Source organism: Strigops habroptila, chromosome 5, assembly GCF_004027225.2.
Source record: "Strigops habroptila isolate Jane chromosome 5, bStrHab1.2.pri, whole genome shotgun sequence".
NCBI lineage: Eukaryota > Metazoa > Chordata > Aves > Psittaciformes > Psittacidae > Strigops > Strigops habroptila.
The window spans coordinates 71,641,737-71,658,355 of record NC_044281.2 but is presented as its reverse complement, the minus strand read 5'-3'; the positions used below and the strand labels follow the sequence as shown (position 1 = coordinate 71,658,355).

The following is a 16,619-nucleotide window of genomic DNA, read 5'->3' as shown; positions in this document are numbered from 1 at the left end:
CATACCCATTACAGCTGCTGATTCCAACCTGCAACCGGGATATAGATGTCTGAAAGACCTTTGGGAAGCAGCCTCGGACACAAGGGAGGATAATAGGAAGAGAGAAAAGTGAAAGGAAAAAGAAACTGGACAGAGATCAAACCCTCCCCCCTGGAACTGAGCAATAGATTCTTTGAGTGTCCTTAACAACACAGTTGTCCCGGGAGAGCTGAGGGCTCCTAGTGCTGCTGGGAGGGAGCTTGGCATTTCCCCAGGATCAGGCCAAAAACTAACAGGCTTTTCTGCATGCCTGAGAGGCTAAATAAAAACAAAACACAAATGACAATCTAATATTGCAACGTAATTTCAGATTCCATTATAAATCTTAACTTCATTAAACTGACTGTACTAAGGGGGGGGAAATCATTTTGCATCCCTGCTGTTCATTTTATTTCCTGCTGACACAACGATTTAAATTGATTAAAAAGTCTTCTCAATTATTTTCCAAAATGTATAAATATCAACCCAGTCTAATCCTAACTAACTATAATGAACCTTTCAAATCACTGGGTCTCTTTAGAACTGCACATGGAGGGTCCCTAGGAGCAGTTTCCAGTGACACTGATGTTGTGTGCCCACAGAGCTGGACTCCAAGCATGGGCTACTTCACCTCTCCAGCAAGTTTACAGAACTCAGCTTCTGCTCCACAAACGTCTTCGGAAGGACTGAACATTAAATAAGTGATCCTGTATGTTACAATAAATCTCTGTTCCTTTTTCATCCCAGTCTAAAAAAACCAGAAGATATTTTTGTCAAGAGCAAATGAAAAAAAAAAAAAAAAGAGGTAAAATTAAATTCTAATTGAAAAAAATTTGGCCAACTGAGCTGCTTGGGGTTTTGCTTTTAGCTGTGTGTTACATGGGATTTAAAACAAAAAGGTTTCCTGTGTTTCTTATGAACTCCAGGTCACAAAGACTGCGATTCTCCACATATTTTTGCAGGTGGATCATTTTCAGTACCTAAATATCCCTGACTAAACCAAGACTGCACAGGTTTAAATATAGCCAGGTTTTAACCCTCAGCATGCACCACGAGGTCTTTAAAATGCCCACGTAAAACACTGCACATCCCTACAGATAATGTCCTGAGGATTGCAGAGGTGAAGCCCTCTGCAGCATATCTGCTGTTGGTTGCACAACTGAGATAAAACATCCTCCTTTAAAAATGCATCATGAACATGAGAAATAATGAAGCAATGTTTTCCCTCTTATCTGTTTTCCCTCTTATCTCTTTTCTGTTCAGGGTAGAAAACTGTTTTGCTGGGGCTGGGAGACCATCTCAGTTCTATGATTCTATAAGAATAAGATTTGCTCTACCATTGCCATATCCAGAGCTGGGCTGCTTCTTCCTCAGGACTTCTCTGGGTGTTTGTGCCATGACAGCACAGAGCTCGTGTGCTGGGCTGCAAATCCTGAAGGGAAATGCTTCGATTTAAACTATGAATTACAGCGCATCCAGGCTCTGTAAATACCCTGAGCCACATAATCGTGGATTATTTGGTTCAATAAAGACCAAGAGCAATGCACACATGTTGACTTCTAAAAGTGTATAAATGAAGAAGAAAAAGAAAACAACTGTGTTTTGCCAAGGTTGCTTGAGAGATGTTTTTAGAGGAGGCCTTTAAATGACAAGATCTGCACAAGATCTAAATGCAGAATTTCTCTATTCTTCTCAAAATTAAACGTTTTGAGACAAAAGCAACCTAAGAAAATCTCTTGTCCACACATGAAATGCAAGGTTTGCCCCTCATCAAGGCTTGATGTTTAATTCAAAGTCCATTCAAACTCCACTAGACAGAACATACTGAATTGTCCCTTTGATTTTAACAGGAAGGGGTGATAGAGAGCCTTCCTTAAACAAGGCTGATGCTATCCTCAGCATCACACAAAACACACTGCAGTGAATTTGGAGGCATCCTGAACTTCACAGTTGTCACTTCCCGGCACTGCAGCCATCTGGAAGGCCTGCCATCTCCTACAGCAAGTGCAAGCTGCTACGACTTGTGCTAAAAGAAAACTTCCATTTCCAACTGTGTCTGTAAGATCTGAGCTCCCCAAAAGACCCACTCTGGTCTCTGCCTGGAGCAGACCTGACATTGGTCACTCCCTGAGGCAGAAACAAGCATAGGAGGCACCATAATGGGTAACACTCTCACTCCAAATCTTCATTTGGCCTCAGTATTTCTTGAATAATGAAGGTTTTCAGGAACACTAGAAAGTATCTTTTCTGCTTCTCTTGCCTTTCCCCCCACATCAATACATTCAGGCTGTCATGCAAAACAGCCCAGCGGGCTGGTCTCAGCACAGAAAGGTGCCCCATGAGAGCACCCAGGCCCCAGGGACAGGGAGTGCTCTGCATCCCTCTCCAGCCTCCAGGCTGCTGGATTCGGTGCTAAGGAGCTCCTGAGGGGGCTGTGCTTCCAGCCCTCCTCTGGAGAAGGGCAGGTTGCCATGACAAAGGCCTTTGAGAGAAAGAGGTGTGGGATGGAAAAATAGTATGTGAGAAACCTAGAGGGGAAAAATGCATATCTCAATTCAGCATTTGCCAGAATTTCCCAACACAAAGTCCCAACACACTGGGATTTGGGACTTTGGTTCATGGGGAAAAGTTAAGGACTACAACTGCTCTGAAATCAGGGGAGGCTGGATGAAAGAGGGATGTAAATACAAACACACAGCATACAAAGAGGTTAGGATATGCTGATCCTGATGAAGAAAACCTCCCCACAGCAAGGTGTCCTAACATCACTTCAAAGAACCTTTATCAACAAATGCTGCAGAAGCAGAATCACTGCAAGCAAAGGCACCTTTCCCTTAGGCCTTTACAGGCACTTCCCCATGGCCTTAAGAAAGCTTTAATCACCTGAGCCACCTGCCACTATTTTATGGATTGCACAAGCCCTGCTGCAGTAAAAGCAAGCTTGCAATTACATTTTCAAAATTATACTTCATGTTTCTGAAGTTTCTCTATCCCACAAGGTCTCCACAAGGTCTGAACAATTCTACAGAATGAAGTGAAAGAAAACAAAAAGAGCAGAACTCGAGGGGAGAGGCAGATTCCACCACAGCACCAAGTGACAGGCTTAATCCTGTTGTCTCTTCTACATTTAAGAAACCAAGAAATATTGTATAATGAGAGAACTGTCAAAACATGGAGTTCTACAATCACCCAGCAATCAGAAAGCTGGGAAACCCCATTGCCCCGAAAGGCAGAGTGAAAGACAGCTTCGTTTTCCTGAACTGAATTTTTAACATGTTGTACATAGCAGCCAGTCATCTCCCTTTCTCCCATTTGTTGTAGGGGATCCATTTCAAAATATCATTTCCTTGCTTCAGATCATGCCTGTCATTACAATCCCAGAGCACCCGGGCTGCACGCACGCTATCCCTTAAAAGCAGTGACTTCTGGGTTGGAAAGACATCAGCTGTACATAATGGGTGTAGCTATTGCCTACCTCCTCCCTCAACCCTACGAACAGATCTCCCTATTCCCTTTCCCTCTGCAGCATCTGAGCCTTGGCACAGAGACAGCTGGCAGTGCCACTTCAGATACAGCTCCCCTGTGTCCCCTCTGCTCTCAGCGCCATGGACTTAGAATGGACATTGTATTTGTGTCTCCCAGCTCTGAACCCCCACCAGACTCTTCCCCTATTCCCCACAGGGTAAGTTTCTCTCCTCTGCCTCCAGCTTTCTTCTCCAGCTCCATCCTCCCTGCACCCCACGTGTTCCTGCCCGCATCGTACCTGTTGGCAAGACTTGCATTGCTGCCACTGCCGCTGTGTTTTCTTGCCCGGCTCAGCCTCCGCGTGGGCTTTGGGTCTTGTAGTCCAGGACTTGGAACTGAGGGGAAGGTTGAGGCATAGCCATGTTCGCACTCTGCATAAGAATCAACAGGCAGGGCATAAAAAAAAGGTCATTAAAAAAAAAAGAAAGAGGTAAAAACCAGCAGTCAGCAGCAGGCAGGCCTCACCACTGCCCCGCCAGCCAGGCTGGGGAGGCCCTTAACCACAACAGCTCAGGGAAATGACTGATGATGTATTCAGAGGGAAGCGGACTGGGAGGTGCAGAAAAGAGGAAGGGGAATATACAGGCTCTGCCAACCTTGGAGGAAGGACACCACCACTTAAGCACCTGAAAACATCAAAACAGGACAGCCCAGAGAGCACCTTATCTCTCTGCTCCTGTCTGAGCTATCTGAACCGGGCAAACCAGGCACATTTCATCGTGCCATCGAGGTCTCTGCAAAGCCAGAGCCACCCACCCCCATCCTGGTGGGAAACTTTGACACCAAACACCACTTTTCCTTCCAGAAGTCGCATCCACCTCAATCTCCCCGTCTTCCACCTTCCACCTCAGCCACCACCTCCGGGAGGACGGGTCAGCCCTGTCCCTCCTCAAACCCCTCACTGCCGGGGTTTACCACCTCCAGCACACACTCGCTCTGATCCCCTTCTCACCCCTTCCACAGGGATCTCTGACCCCAGTCCCGCTTCCCCCACCCCGCCTGTTATTCCAGCACCCGTCCTCCCCCCCATTACCTCTCTCCCTCCGCTCCAGATACTCGGCCGCCTCCAGCAGCCGCTGGATGTTGATCATCTGGACCTGCTCCATGGCACTCCGCAGCCCCGGGCCCCCCTCCGCCCCCTCGCTGGAAACGGGGGCGGCAGCGGGGGGCTGGACCGCGGGATCGCCGTCTCTCCCCAGCCCCCGGGCCTCCTCACACCGACAGCCCTCTCCGTACCGGCCCGGGGCGGGGGGGGTGGCTCTCCTGGGATGGGCGCACGGAGGTGGCGAGGAAATGCCGGAGGAAGGAGCGGGATCCTCCTCCTCCCCGCGGAGGCCACAGCTATTCCTGACCCAGACCCGTCCTACCGCCCGGCTCCGCCCCGGGTTTACCCCACGTCGGGCCCTGCCAGGACCCAACCACCCGGAGCGGCCCCTCAGCCCCGCGGCGGGACCAGCCCCTCGCCCCGCCCCGCCCCGCACCACTTTGTTTACCTCTGCCCGGCGCTCACGGGAGCGCGCCCGCGGCGCTGCCTGGGAAATGTAGTTCCCGCCCGCCGCCTGCGGGCGCTGCGGGCCCCACGCGGGGACACCACACACCCGCCCGGACCCACGCGTGGGGGTCCAGAGCCCCCCGCCCCGGGCCAAGGGCTGCGTGCCATGATGACTGCGGTGATGGCTCCATGTTCACCCAGGCCCTGAGGTGACAGTAGCCAGACCCAGAGGTGATGGGGGTGCCCCAGTCCAAGCCCTGATGTGGTGGTGGACAGACCCTGAGGCGGTGGCTCCATGCTCACCCAGACCCTGAGGCGGTGGCTCCATGCTCACCCAGACCCTGAAGTGACAGTAGCCAGAGCCTGAGGTGATGGCTCCATGCTCACCCAGACCCTGAAGTGACAGTAGCCAGAGCCTGAGGTGATGGCTCCATGCTCACCCAGACCCTGAAGTGACAGTAGCCAGAGCCTGAGGTGATGGCTCCATGCTCACCCAGATCCTGAGGTGACAGTAGCCAGAGCCTGAGGTGATGGCTCCATGCTCACCCAGATCCTGAGGTGACAGTAGCTAGAGCCTGAGGTGATGGCTCCATGCTCACCCAGACCCTGAAGTGACAGTAGCCAGACCCTGAGGTGATGGCTCCATGCTCACCCAGATCCTGAGGTAACAGTAACCAGACCCTGAGGTGATGGCTCCATGCTCACCCAGACCCTGAGGTGACAGTAACCAGACCCTGAGGTGATGGCTCAATGCTCACCCAGACCCCGAGGTGCTGGCTCCATGCTCACCCAGACCCTGAGGTGACAGCAGCCAGACCCAGAGGTGATGGCTCCATGCTCACCCAGACCCTGAGGTGCTGGCTCCATGCTCACCCAGGCCCTGGGGTGGTGGTGATGGTTTGCCCCATCCTTCCTCCCTCCCCGCCAGCTCACAGCCCCGGTGCATCAGTGGCACAAAGCCAGTGGCGCTCACAGTCCATGCACCTAGCTGTAAATGAGGGTGGTGAGTGGGGCACAGCTTCCCCCTCGACCACTGCAGAAGAAGCGCCTGTGGGCAGCAGCCACTGATACACCACAAGCCTGCAGGTTGAGCTCCATGCTCCACCGACGTGCTAGCAGCCTCAGAGGCAGGAGGGACCTGCAGCCACTTCATCCCTCCCCTTGCAGACACCAGGGCTGTGAAAGTGCCAGGACTGTGGCAAGGAGACTACAAAAGACAAAGCTACAGCCACAGAGTGGGAGCTTTCCACATCTCGCCTGTGGAGATGGAACTGAAGACAAGGTGCTCTGGGAACTCACACCATTTCTTAACACAAACACAACCCTTGGAGATGATAGAAGATGTCACAGCTAGCAATCTTCACTATATTTGAAGGAGCATGTAAACAAGTAACAACAGTGACCACCTCAACGTTTTAACAAATACTATCAATCACACCTATACCTTGAAGTCTGATCACTCAGCACCTTAATAAAGTACTTACATCCTGATTTTCACGTGGGCACAAGCCCTCGAGATCACTTATTCAACTCTGAATTTTACCAGCTTCAGCGTTTGCTGGAATAGATCTTAAAAACCTGTTAACATTCAATTGTATGATACCAGTCTCCAAAATATTTGATCTGCTCTCAAAGGGCGCAATCAAAGAACATTCAAAATCAGACTCAGAAGGCTCAGTGTAATAATCTGAATCTCAAAGTGATACTGACTTAGAAACCCTCCAAGGATTGTTTTGTAGTTCTCATTGGGATTATTTTCATGGGTCTGAACCTTTAGGCAGGTTACATTTGTAAGCATTCCCCCATGGGAGCTGGAAAAGTACCTTAAAACCCCCAGAAAACATGAGATTCTCCATTAATGGCTCATGTCTGATAGCAAGAGCTTTAAGCAGAGCACAGAGTATTGGGAGACTCGTGATGAAGTTGCAAGAGTCGGCAGCACTCAACTTAAGAAGGCCTGAAAAAAGCTGGATTCAGGGTATCTAACTTTTCTTTAAAAACATTTTGCTGATTCACCATTTCTGAGGTTTCCTCAGAAAACTGCAGGCTTGCAGCTGATGGAGGTAAAAATAATACCACTATTCAGTTCTTACACAGCCCTTTTCATCTCCCAATCTCAAAGGGTTGATTTGTTTTGCTTCTCTTAAGATGAGATCGCTGAAGAGTACAGGAAGCTGCGACACCTTCAGGGACGTGCCTCCCTCATCCTGCTCTATGGAAAAGCAAGCCCCAGCCCTCGCCCAGGCAGGACAGCCTCCATTCACATAACTACACTGAGCCAGACCACAGCTCATGTAAAGATTGGCTTTTGTCTGGAGGAGAACTCAGGGTAGGAAGTATAATCTCTCTCTCCACCTCTTTTTTCTACGCTGGGAACTGCAGATAGAGCAGATAGTTACAATCACATGGAAAGTTTCAGACTTGAGCAGTCTCAGAGACTATTTGTGTGATCTTGGATTACTCACAAAGAGAAAAGAACACAGGTGCACAGACCCCTCCACAACAGCACCGTTAACACAAGAGCATTTCTGGGCTGTAATTGTGCTTCCTCTAACCTGCTTCCAAAACCAGGGAGCCATTTGCCTCTCAGGATTAGCAATACTAAACATCAACCCCCAGTCTCCCCTCATGAAAAACACATGATGAAGCCCCAAAATCACTGCAAGATGAGTTCCTGTCAGCATCCACTACCACTAGCTTTTCTGATGGCATATTCAGTAAATCCACTCTAGGGATCACCCACGTAAAGCCACAGCTGGAAAATGGAGAGGAAGTTTAGGAGCACATCAAAGTGTCAGCCTCCTGATGCCAAAGTTTAAGTTACAAAATGAAAGAGTAAGAAGGAGGGGGACACAATACACACGGTGAATGAAATCAGCACTGGAATGAAGTAACAGCAGGATCGGTTCTGTGTGAAACGATGTACCATCAGCTCTTCCATTTACACACCAGCTCAGCTTCCAAGTCTTTGTTTCTGAAGTAAACAATGTACAATTAGAAGAAAAAATCTCTGTGAAACAAAGACAAATTTGAGAATGAGCTGTGGGACATCTTCCCCACGAAGGAGCCCTAAAGAGGCAGACAAGCCAACCACCGAGCCAAGCAGACCTGCAAAACCTTTCAGTTGCCATCCCAAGTGCTCGTGTGGGCAGGTCAGCCTGCAAGACGCCAGAGTCGTATGTGACACAAACAAAAGTGGGTGGAAAGTGAATGGCACGAAGAGCCCAATGCTTTTCAACTGCTGACCAAAAGCCCCCAAAGTCACATTTTAAATGTGGTTGAGCAATCCACAGGCAACGCTGGGGAGGGGCTAAGGGAAGAGTATTTTAGGGGAGAATGAGATCATTTAATTTAGTGGCTCCAAATGATCTGTAAGTACAGTTTTCTGATTATAAGTGCTTGCTGCTTGGCATCCCTTCTGGCAGCTGTGATTCACTTTCATTGTGTGTTCTGCTGCTTCGCCCTTTAGAAAGGGGCTTTTTACATTTTATTAAATGGCACTTCGGCAGCCCTCCATTTCCAGCCTTAATAATGGATTTGTTAATCTCCCTGATAGCCTTTCCCTCCTCCTTAGCAACAATTTAAATATCCAAGAAGAAATCTGCAGTGAAGAAATCAATTAATATTTACATCTGAAACGCTGCTGTACTATTTTAATCAAGTAGAACAGATGTGGTCTGTTTTTCACCAACATCACCATCGCTTGCATTAAACTAGCATCTTCCATCATGGAAATCTTCTAAGAGCTTTCCAGAAAGTAATGTTTTAAGCTTCTCAAACCTGCAGTGACTTTAGCTCTTTTCTTTCCACTCTGCAGGAAGGGAAACTGAGGTGTAAGCAGCATAATTGCTCGTATGAAGAAACACCCTAAGCTAGAGGTGGAACAGGAACATACCTCACGAATCAAGATGCCCAACCCTCTGCTTTGGACACAAGGTTTAGAAATTACACAATGCTTTGCAATGTGGAAGTTATTTTCAACAAGGGCAATCCCTTTGGCTAAACCGCCTAGTTTTCCATCCCTTCTTCAGCTTTTTCTGAAATCCTCCTATCCCCAACTCTCTGCACTCTCTGGGAGGAACATAAAGATGGCAAAGGCAGGCAAAGGAATTTGTACGAGCTTCCTTTGCCCACCTTCAAACAAACCCTGCAAAGACTTGATATTGCTTTCAAAGCCTTGACACCTAACACTCCTGCAACCAAGGCATGAACAGAGATCCCCAGGACGAACAATTCTCCGCTGCTCCCAAAGCAGTGAAACAATTCACTGATTCCCCAAATTTCTGGGGACAGCAGACCCATAAACCCCCTGTTCTCCTATCCAGGTGAACATCATCTCTGGCATATCTAACATCCCACCTATTAGCACACACTGTAACAACCATGTCTCTTGTACTTATGACTGTAACAGCTCAGCGTTGGAGGACTTGTAGCAGCGGGCTGGACAACATCCCAGGTCCCACCTACTCAACACCCTTCCAATGCCTGCAATACCTTCCATAAGGGACCTATACAGCCTATAGGATGTGGCCTCATTTCTCATCCAGGAGCCTCATTCTTTCACAAGGCATCAGATAATCCCTTTCAGCACTCCCACTGGTGCCTGGAACCCATCCACCAGTAAGGACAGGCATTTCAGAGCCAAACCACCTGGATATCCAAGACTTTAAAGAGGAATAAAGTGCATGCTGCATACCTCACTCTGATTCAAAGACCAAGCTCTGCCAATCAAAAAGGTAAAATCCACAGGTCTACTGGCCCTTTGGGCTGCCTGCTCCTTTCCTGTGGGAGACGTGTTGCTCTGTTTTCAGACCTGTGCTGTGCCCCAGTTTATTCTGAGTCAGTGACTTACTCTATGACTTTGGTTAAGTCACTTGACTGATCCAAAATTGAGTAAGAGGACCTCCTGTAAGAAAAAAATACGTCATATAGCGGACGGAGTCCTTCAGCTAAATAAGAAGGTGGGATACTTCCTCCAACAGCAGAAGTGCTTCTTTGCCAGCTCTCAGGAGGCTCTGCTGACAAGGGATGTGAGCGGTTCTCAGCTGCGCTCCTGGCACAGCCCCATGGTTTTACCTCTGCCCTATCATTTCTCCTGCTGTGGCTTCCTTCTGAATTTTATGCTGAGGTCCAAACAGCATGAGTCAAAATAACCCAACCTGGAAGTGGCTAACACATGAATCACTGTGGCCAGGTCACAAACCAGGAGGAATGAAAGGGGTTTATTGTGAGCTGGGTGGAAAATATATAAATAAAGGAGCCCTGGACTGCTCCATAAATCATATCACTGTAAGACCCAAGACCATCTATACTGACCTTGAGCCGTGTGTTCAGCTCTCATTGGTTCAATGGGAGCTCTGCACACAGGCTAAAGGCAGTCTCGGCTCCTTTTGCCCTCTGCTAATTAGAGGTTTCTGATACTTCTTCACTTTAGCTTGTCAAAAAAAGACCCCAAGCAGCACACAAACAACGGGAAGAGCCTCATGATGAGGATACTGTTGTCTCACCCCCAAGGCTCAGTTTTCCTCTCCTTCAGAAAGGATTATTCAGGAGCAAAGGACAAATCTAAGGTCACCCATTTGTTATTCCTGGTCAGAAGGTCAATAAACATAGCCAGCACTTAAAGAAGATGTAGCTATCTTCTGCGAGAGGCCAAAGTTCACTGTCCCATGTGTGCACACCTCTACTAGGCTTGTGAATAAGGACACCACTGTCACAGTGGCTTGCTTGCCTTCATGCTTTCAGAAGAGGATGTGGCAACATCGGTCTGTACCTGCAGTGAGATCAGTATATGTTACATACCATGTCTATTACAGATAAGTCATCCCATCCAAAGAATTCATCACATGTTTATGCAACTCCTACTGTCAAACGCATGAGTCCACACATACAAAAGGGATGCTTGGCACATACTAAACCTCAGCTGAGTTTACTCCAGGTTCCTCTAAAAACATCTTCCAAACTCCAGCATTTCAGCTGCTACACATTTCCAGGCACGCTTACGCACGAGGTGGCATTTGCAGAGGTTACAGATACACCAACAGAGCTGCCCCCAGCACAACTTTCATTGCTGAAAACAGCCACTGTAAACTTTTTTTTTTGTGTGACATTTCTATTCCTTAGATACCAAGCTTAAATCTCTAGAAACAGGTCATTTGGAAACCTGTACATGTCAGTTAGCAAGGTGTGTTGGGATTGGGTTTTGTGGTCTCGCCAGGAGAACTGCAGCAAGCAGGCAGGCAGCACTGTTCTTCATTTCCAGAGGCTCAACTGGAAAAACAATCGAGTTATATTTCAGTAGCTAAAATACTCCAGTTTAGCCAAGCAGTCTGATAACACGACTGTAATACAAACACTGTGAAATAAGTAATTTCTACTCCAATATTATTGAAGGCAAGTGAATACAACCAAGGGTGGTTTCACTGCTGGTGCTGAAAGGGCACTCCTGAAGCATATTCTCCCCTGCCATAGCCCTGACGGTACATCCTACTCCGCTCCGTGGCTCTCAGCCCTATGGTTATGTTCCCGCACCATCCAGCACAACCCATGGGCCCTCTGCTATTATTCACAACCATGATGATGGGATGTGGGACCTATAAATGTAAAAAAGTCATCTCCTCATTTCTCCCTGGGCACCAAGCAGGTAGGAAACTTAACTGGAAGCCCTGCCCTAGACATGGAAGGCTTCAGCACCCACCTCGCACCTCCAACCTGTGGGCAGAGGTGGGGTTTGGGGGCTCAGAAGGGCCTCGTAGTGGCTCCTCTACCACCATAAGGTGTGACATGCACACTGGGAATATCCAAGAGCTGGGATCCACAAGAGACAGAGTTGTCTCTGCCTCTATACCAAATAGGATCCAATCCTGCTTGGGACAGTGTTTTAAAAAGGTAGATAAGCTGGCACAGCCACCAAAGGCTTGGAAGAACAGATGCGGATACTGAGTGTGGTTTATTAGAAACTGTGTAAAACTATTAGAAAAACCTCTGCAGCTCATCCAGCCATACCAGCCCTTCCATAAATCCCTGCCTTCAGCTCCTGAAGCCCTTCAGCTCCCACACAGCTGTGATGCTGACCCCATCGTGCATCCCAGCGCTCCACCCAGCCCCAACCCATCCCCCGTCCTGTCCAGGAGGACACAAACATCTACCTGTTACCTCTGGTTTTTTAAGCCCCTGTTTCCTGGGGGCAGAGCACTGTCATTCCCCTACGTGTAAGCACCTAGCCCAACCGGGCTGTGACTCAGCCACCTACCTTCCTGCTGGGAGTAACACCAAAATAGCTCCTTACAGCCCCGCGGTCAAATGACCTGGGCATCCTGCAGGAAGCAGGAGAGCGACCGAGTTTGGCCACAGTCTCTCCATCACCAAATTTTTCTGAGCTGGTCTCCTGGCTTATTGCTAATTGCCAGGTTAGAGGCTGCAACGAGGAGTGACCAGCCATTACCAACGTCCCTGCCAGGCCGCCAGCACGGGGTGCGCTGAACAACCCCTCCTGCGCTGGCAGATGGAGGGGCACAGCATCCTCTTGGTGCAATAACCTGAGCTCTGCATGCAAATCTCTTCCCAGTAAGGCCATGTATAGACGTTAGGATACAACCCTCCTGCTCCTGCAGCTATTCCCTAGTTTAGACAGGGCCTGTAATGCTCAGAGATTGTTTTCCAATCCCAGCAGCGTTTTTCTTTGTTTGGGAGCAACACGTAAAAGCTGTCTGGTTTACGACGGTCACGTTCTGAACAGCACGTTCGATAGTCGAGCCTTTGGTTAAACGGGACTTTTCAATCTAAAATGTCCTGATTGCAAATTAAAATATTGAAAGGCTTTGCAGAATTGCCTAATAAAAGTGAGGCTTTTCAGTACTGTGACCGTGATGATTGTCAGTGAAAGCTTCGGTGAAAACAAGTGCTCAGGAATGGAACTGTTTGGATGCAAACAGCTCTTTTCAAAATTCAGCAATTAAAAAAACCCTGCATCCTGCTGTCCTGCTCATTTTCCAGTTCCAAACAAGGAGCTGCATAAAATGCCGCATTTATAAACGGAGCGTATAAAACATCAGATATCATCTGTCTCAGCAGCAAGAAAAATTCTACCTCCCTCTCCCAAAAAACCCCTCCGTGATTTCGACAGTTCCCCTTCAAAACAAGAGCACTCTTAAAGAAAACAAACCCAAACCGGTGTTCTCCCGTTGTCGGTGCTGCTGCCTGTACACACAAACATGGTTTTTGCTGTAACTCCTGTCACTTCCCTGCTCGCAGCCGCGGCGCAGCTCAGCTCCTCAGCCGCACAGCTTTGCAGATTTATTACGAAACAGCGATTAGCACGTGGGAACCCCCCTCACCCCAATATCAATTCAACTTCCCAAAGCAGCAAGGCAGCCTGGATTTGTTCTGGGCGAGTGGAAAGCAAGGGCTTTCAGCCCATCACCACCACGGCTTTAGCGGCAGAGCCGCTTCTCCGCAGCGGGATCCCTTTTTCTGGAAGTCTGCACGCGTATAGAACAAGGGCACCCTAAATTGTCCCCTCCGTGGGACCTAGAGGTGCCATAGGGGATGAGCGACACGGGGAGGGTGGTGGTGTGATGGAGACGTGTGGTAAGGGACTCGCTGATCCCTTTGTAAAGTTAAACGGAAAGGAAGACGCAGCGCACACGGCATGAAAAGGAGGGGAGAAGAAAATTGGGGGGGGAAGAGGGGAAATGAATGAGAAAAATAAACACCATAAAAAAATAAGGAAATTAAAAAATAACCAGAAAATAGAGAGTAAAGAAAGAAGAACTGAACCCCGAGGGGCACAGGGGCGAAGCGCCGCGGGGAGCGGAGCCGGGGCCCCGGCCACGATCGCTTGTGACACCCCGGGGGGGAACAGCGGCCCCGGGGACCCCGCTCTCGATCCCCCACCCCCCACCGCGCACCCCCCGCTCCGCGCCCCGCTCGGCAACGCGTGACGTCACAAGGGGGACCCCGCCGCCGCGCATTGGCGGAGCGGGCCGAGCGGCTCCGCCCCCCCCGGGTGGTTTCCACCAATGAGCGCGGCGGGCTGGCTCCATGTGCGAACCATGTGGCCGCGGAGGCGGAGCCGGCGCGGCGGGGCCGCGGGTGTCCGCTCCGCTGCGCGGGGCTCCGCGTGCGCGCATCGGCCGCGGGGCTCGGCGGACCCTTTGTTCGCGCCGCGCTCCTGCAGCCGCGGTGCCGCCGGCAGCCCCCGCCGCACACCGCTCCGCAGGGCGAACGCGCAACGGCGCAGGCTACGCGCACCCCACCGCACCCGCGGAGCAGGAGGCCGGCGGTGCGGCTGGGCCACCGCCCCGCACCGGGCGCTCGCCCTGCCCTGCCCTCCCCGCCGGCTACCTGGCGAGCGCTGCCTCTTGCCTACGTGACTCTGCCCATGCCCCGGCGGGGGGAGCGGGGACGTGTCACCGCCTCCTCCCCCGCCGCTCCGGCTCCGCCACCGGCTCCCCGCGGTCCCCTCTCCACGTCCCCTCCCCGAGCCCGGCTCCCCCCGGGAAGCGGAGGTGCCCGCCCCGTCCCGCTCCGCTCTCCATCCCAAACTTTCCCCCCGGGCCCGGTCTCCCCGGTCGCGGGGGGGGGTCCCACGCGTGCCTCCGCCGCAGGGGGTGCAGGCCAGCCCCTGCGCCCTTTGTCACCACGTCCCCGGCCCCTGCACCCAGACAAAACTTTGCGCTATTATTCTTTTCCGCCTTCTCCCCCCCCCCCATCTCCGCGGGTCACGCACGGCCGCGGCCACAAGCCCGCACTTACTTTTATTCTCCTTCTCGATCCGCTCCAGGTAGCTGGCGGCCTCCAGCAGCACCTGCACGTTGTAGAGGAAGGTGTCCATGCCCGCCGCGGGGCTCGTGTTGCAGATGTCCCCGAGGGGGCACCGGGCCCCGCCGGCCTCCCCTGCGCCCCGCGGCTCCCTCCGCGGCCGGCCGCGCTTCCCCATGCCCCGCCGCGCCGCCGCTTCCCTGTGCGGCGCTGCGTGCGCGCCTGTCCGTCCGCCCGTCTGTCCGCCCGTCCGTCTGCCGGCGAGCCCGGCGGCCGCCGCGGTCCTAGCGCTGCCGTCGCCGCCCGCCCCGCCGCTGTGTCGTCCCACGGGCCGCCGCCGCCGTCCCGCCCCCCCCGCGCCCCGGCGGGGCGGCCCGGCCCGGCCGCGCCTGCGGAGTGCGAGCGCCGGCGGCTGCGCGGCTCCCGGGGTGCGGGGAGGGGAAGCGGGGGGAGCGGGCGACGGGGCTGGGGCGGGCTTGCCCCGGGGAGGGGGGTACCGGCGGGCCCCGGGATGCCTTGAACCCCCGCAGCAGCAAACGACCCCCAGGATACGGAGTCGGTGGTGGCACGGTGCTGGGGGTGCCGGTGTGGCGGTGGGAGCCCCGCTGCACCCGCCTCCAGGACGCAGAGGCACAGCAAGGCCGGCCCTGCCTCTTGTCACCCCGTGTCACCTCCCGCCACTGCCCTAGGGTCCTCCACTGCTCAGGGACCCGAGGGGACAGCGGGCTGGGGGGCCCTGGGGCTGATGCGGGCCAGGCACAGCCCCTAATGTCCACGGACCCCCGCGGCACGAAGCACCAGCGGTTTAACATCAAATGCCGCCTCCTTTTCTGAGCTGTTCCCCCCATACAGCCCTCTTTGGGTTCAGACTCCAAAAGTGGTTGATAAATGAATTTGGTCCAAAGCAAATCAGTGCTGGGGTGCAGGCAGGGGGGGCACTAGCCACCCCCAGCCCGTGTCCATCCCTGTAGACGCAGGGTCAGGGTTCAGCACACCGTGGCTGGAGTGCATCCTTATTTTCCCCTTGCTCTGCAGCCAGGCAGGCGGAGAAAGAGCGTCTGCATCCTGGGGAGAGAGCACGGGGCCTGACCCAGGCTGAGGAGGAGGAGGAGAGTCTTCACACTTCCATAAGCCATCTGTGATATCAGGTCTGGGAGCTTAGAGGGGGCAGCAGGAGGGGACCCCGCTGGCACAGGGCTCCCTCTGACACCCCTTCTGGCTCCGTTTCCACCCGTGACAGCAACGCCCAAGCCATGCTGCCAGTATGAAACCCCCTCCTGACCGGCCGGTCGGGTTGGTCTGGATCCAGCGTGGAGCCCTGTGGGAGCAGCCGGGGTGAAGCATTGCCCCAGAGATGTGCTGGGGTGCAGGGACGTGCTAATGCCCGGTGCCGTGGGGCTCCCCGGAGCCAGCACTGGCTGGAGGCACGGGGTGAAGAGAGGTCCTGGTGTGTTTAAAAGATGCCATCTCAGTAAGTGTTAATTGGTACCTGGAGCCCGCGGTGTCACGGGACCTGAATCATCCAAGAGGGGATGATGCCCCAAACGGCAGCTCATGCAATGAAGTCCCTCCAGCTCCCAATTGGTGGGGGCCGGTGAGCTATTTTTGGGAGGCATGGCTGCAGGATTTCGTGGGTCATGTGTCCTGGGAAGCGCACGTGCCAGAGCCAGGCTTTCCGGGCGGCTCAGCACAGCCTCTCCCCTTGGCCATGTGGCACCTCCACGCTGGCAGCACCACACAGCTCCTGCCCTGTCTGAGATACCACGACTCGGTCACTGCACCTGGCAGGGTGCTCCTACTGCCACCCGCAATGTACTGATGG

General features: G+C 52.4%; 1 protein-coding gene across 2 annotated transcripts in view; it reads right to left on the bottom strand.

Annotated features, from left to right (window-relative positions):
* Positions 1 to 15,138, bottom strand: part of MXI1 (MAX interactor 1, dimerization protein) — a 57,681-nt gene extending 42,543 nt beyond the window's left edge. The window contains exons 1-2 of one of the 2 annotated variants that reach the window (XM_030488778.1): positions 14,792 to 15,138; positions 3,782 to 3,914 (exon numbers count right to left, since the gene is read on the bottom strand). In XM_030488778.1, the coding sequence (XP_030344638.1) occupies positions 3,782 to 3,914; positions 14,792 to 14,975 (317 nt within the window). In that variant the 5' untranslated portion in view covers positions 14,976 to 15,138. Of the gene's footprint in view, positions 1 to 3,781; positions 3,915 to 4,576; positions 5,022 to 14,791 lie in introns of those variants that run through there. The other variant, XM_030488779.2, reaches the window with a different exon arrangement.
* Between the last annotated feature and the right edge of the window lie 1,481 nt (positions 15,139 to 16,619).